The following is a 1,547-nucleotide window of genomic DNA, read 5'->3' on the forward strand; positions in this document are numbered from 1 at the left end:
GGGGGGGGGGGGGGGGGGGGGAAGGAGGGCTGCTTTCCTTTGCAGTGGGGGCACGGCCGGGATCTCTTGAGCATCCATCGACAGCGATTCACGGGAGTGGGAATCTTCCCCTGCTTCACCCGTGGTAGGTTCGGGGGTTAAGTCAGGGTTGCCATCATCTTACATAGAGTTTAGGTTATGGATCTGTCTGGGATGGTTTGGATGGGAACGATCCTGCTTCAAGCAGGGGGCTAGATTCGATGAGCCCTGGAGGTCCCTTCCAGCCCCACTTGTTTGTGGTTTTTATGAACAGAATCATTCACCAAAGCTTCATTTAAACAGGCAGGTGAGGCAGAAGGAAGCCAATGCTGACATGAAAGCCCAAGTTAGGGTTGAAGAACTTGCAGGAAAGGAATACGCTTTTTAAATTTACAGAGGATAAATGTGGTAGGATCTGTTTTATATGAGAGGCAAGAATTTTTTAGGGTGATGTCTTGTATTGCACCAGCCGCGTCGCTGGGATAGTCAGACAAGCTTTCAAACGTAAGACATTCTTCTTTGGGTCTGTTCAAAGCTCGTCTGACTCTATCCCAACTATGCAGTTGGGCCAATAGAAAATATCACCCTATGAAATCCTTGCCTCTTGCATCATCTCTGGACCATTGCTGCTACATCACTTTTACATTCCCATAATCATATTTTATAGTCACCTTCCAGGCGAGAAACACACTTCAAAGTGGCAGGCAAAGCCTCCTCTCCACAGTAAATATTGCTTCATTTCTGAGCGGTGAAACAAAATAAAGCCCGCTCACAGTCAGCATTTATCTGTGCATGGGTGGATTGTTTGGTGACTAACTCACCCTTGCGCAGGTCTTATGAGACTGAATCACATTTAATTGCCTGTAGACGCTCTCCTAACTGATGCTGCAGACTGATGTTGAGCATCAAGGGGCCTACAGAAATTAGCCCGTTGGTTGAATTTTGCATTTGGTATGCATCCAGCAGGGGTGTGGGGAGGAGCAGTTTTCATTCGGAAAATTCTTATTTACTAAAGCTGCCTCTCTCTTTGTAGGTAACGTGATGGTCTGCTTTGGAAATATGTTTATTCAGCTTCCAAAATCAACAACTAAAGAAATGATGCAGAAAGGTAAGATTAAGGCCAGACTTAGACAACTTACTTGAGATTTTGCAAGCTGCGTTCCCTTTCCTGCCTCTGCTTGGATACATAGTAAGGACCAGAACTGCCACCTCCCTGCTGGGCCCCCTTCGGGCCCCAGGGGAGGCTCACCTGGGCCTAGAGTGAGTGAGGATTTAGTTAGGGAGCTTCTGGAGGGGCTGGACATTTTTAAGTCAGCCGGCCCGGATGATCTTCACCCTAGAGTCCTGAAGGAACTCGCTGGGGTCATTGCAAGTCCCCTGGCACGGCTTTATGAACACTCGTGGTGCTCTGGAGAGGTGCCGGAGGACTGGAAGAGGGCCAACGTGGTTCCCATCTTCAAAAAGGGGAGGAAAGAGGACCCGGGGAACTACAGGCCAGTCAGCCTTACCTCGATCCTGGGCAAGCTGTT

General features: G+C 48.9%; 1 protein-coding gene across 1 annotated transcript in view; it reads left to right on the forward strand.

The window, feature by feature from the left end:
* The window catches only part of PDRG1 (p53 and DNA damage regulated 1), a 5,148-nt gene that overhangs the window by 861 nt on the left and 2,740 nt on the right, over nt 1-1,547 (forward strand). The window contains exon 3 of the mRNA XM_019509983.1: nt 1,052-1,126. Coding sequence (XP_019365528.1) covers nt 1,052-1,126 — 75 coding nt within the window. The remainder of the gene's footprint in view (nt 1-1,051; nt 1,127-1,547) is intronic.

Source organism: Gavialis gangeticus, unplaced genomic scaffold (assembly GCF_001723915.1).
Source record: "Gavialis gangeticus isolate Ggan-Ray unplaced genomic scaffold, GavGan_comp1, whole genome shotgun sequence".
Classification (NCBI taxonomy): Eukaryota; Metazoa; Chordata; order Crocodylia; family Gavialidae; genus Gavialis; species Gavialis gangeticus.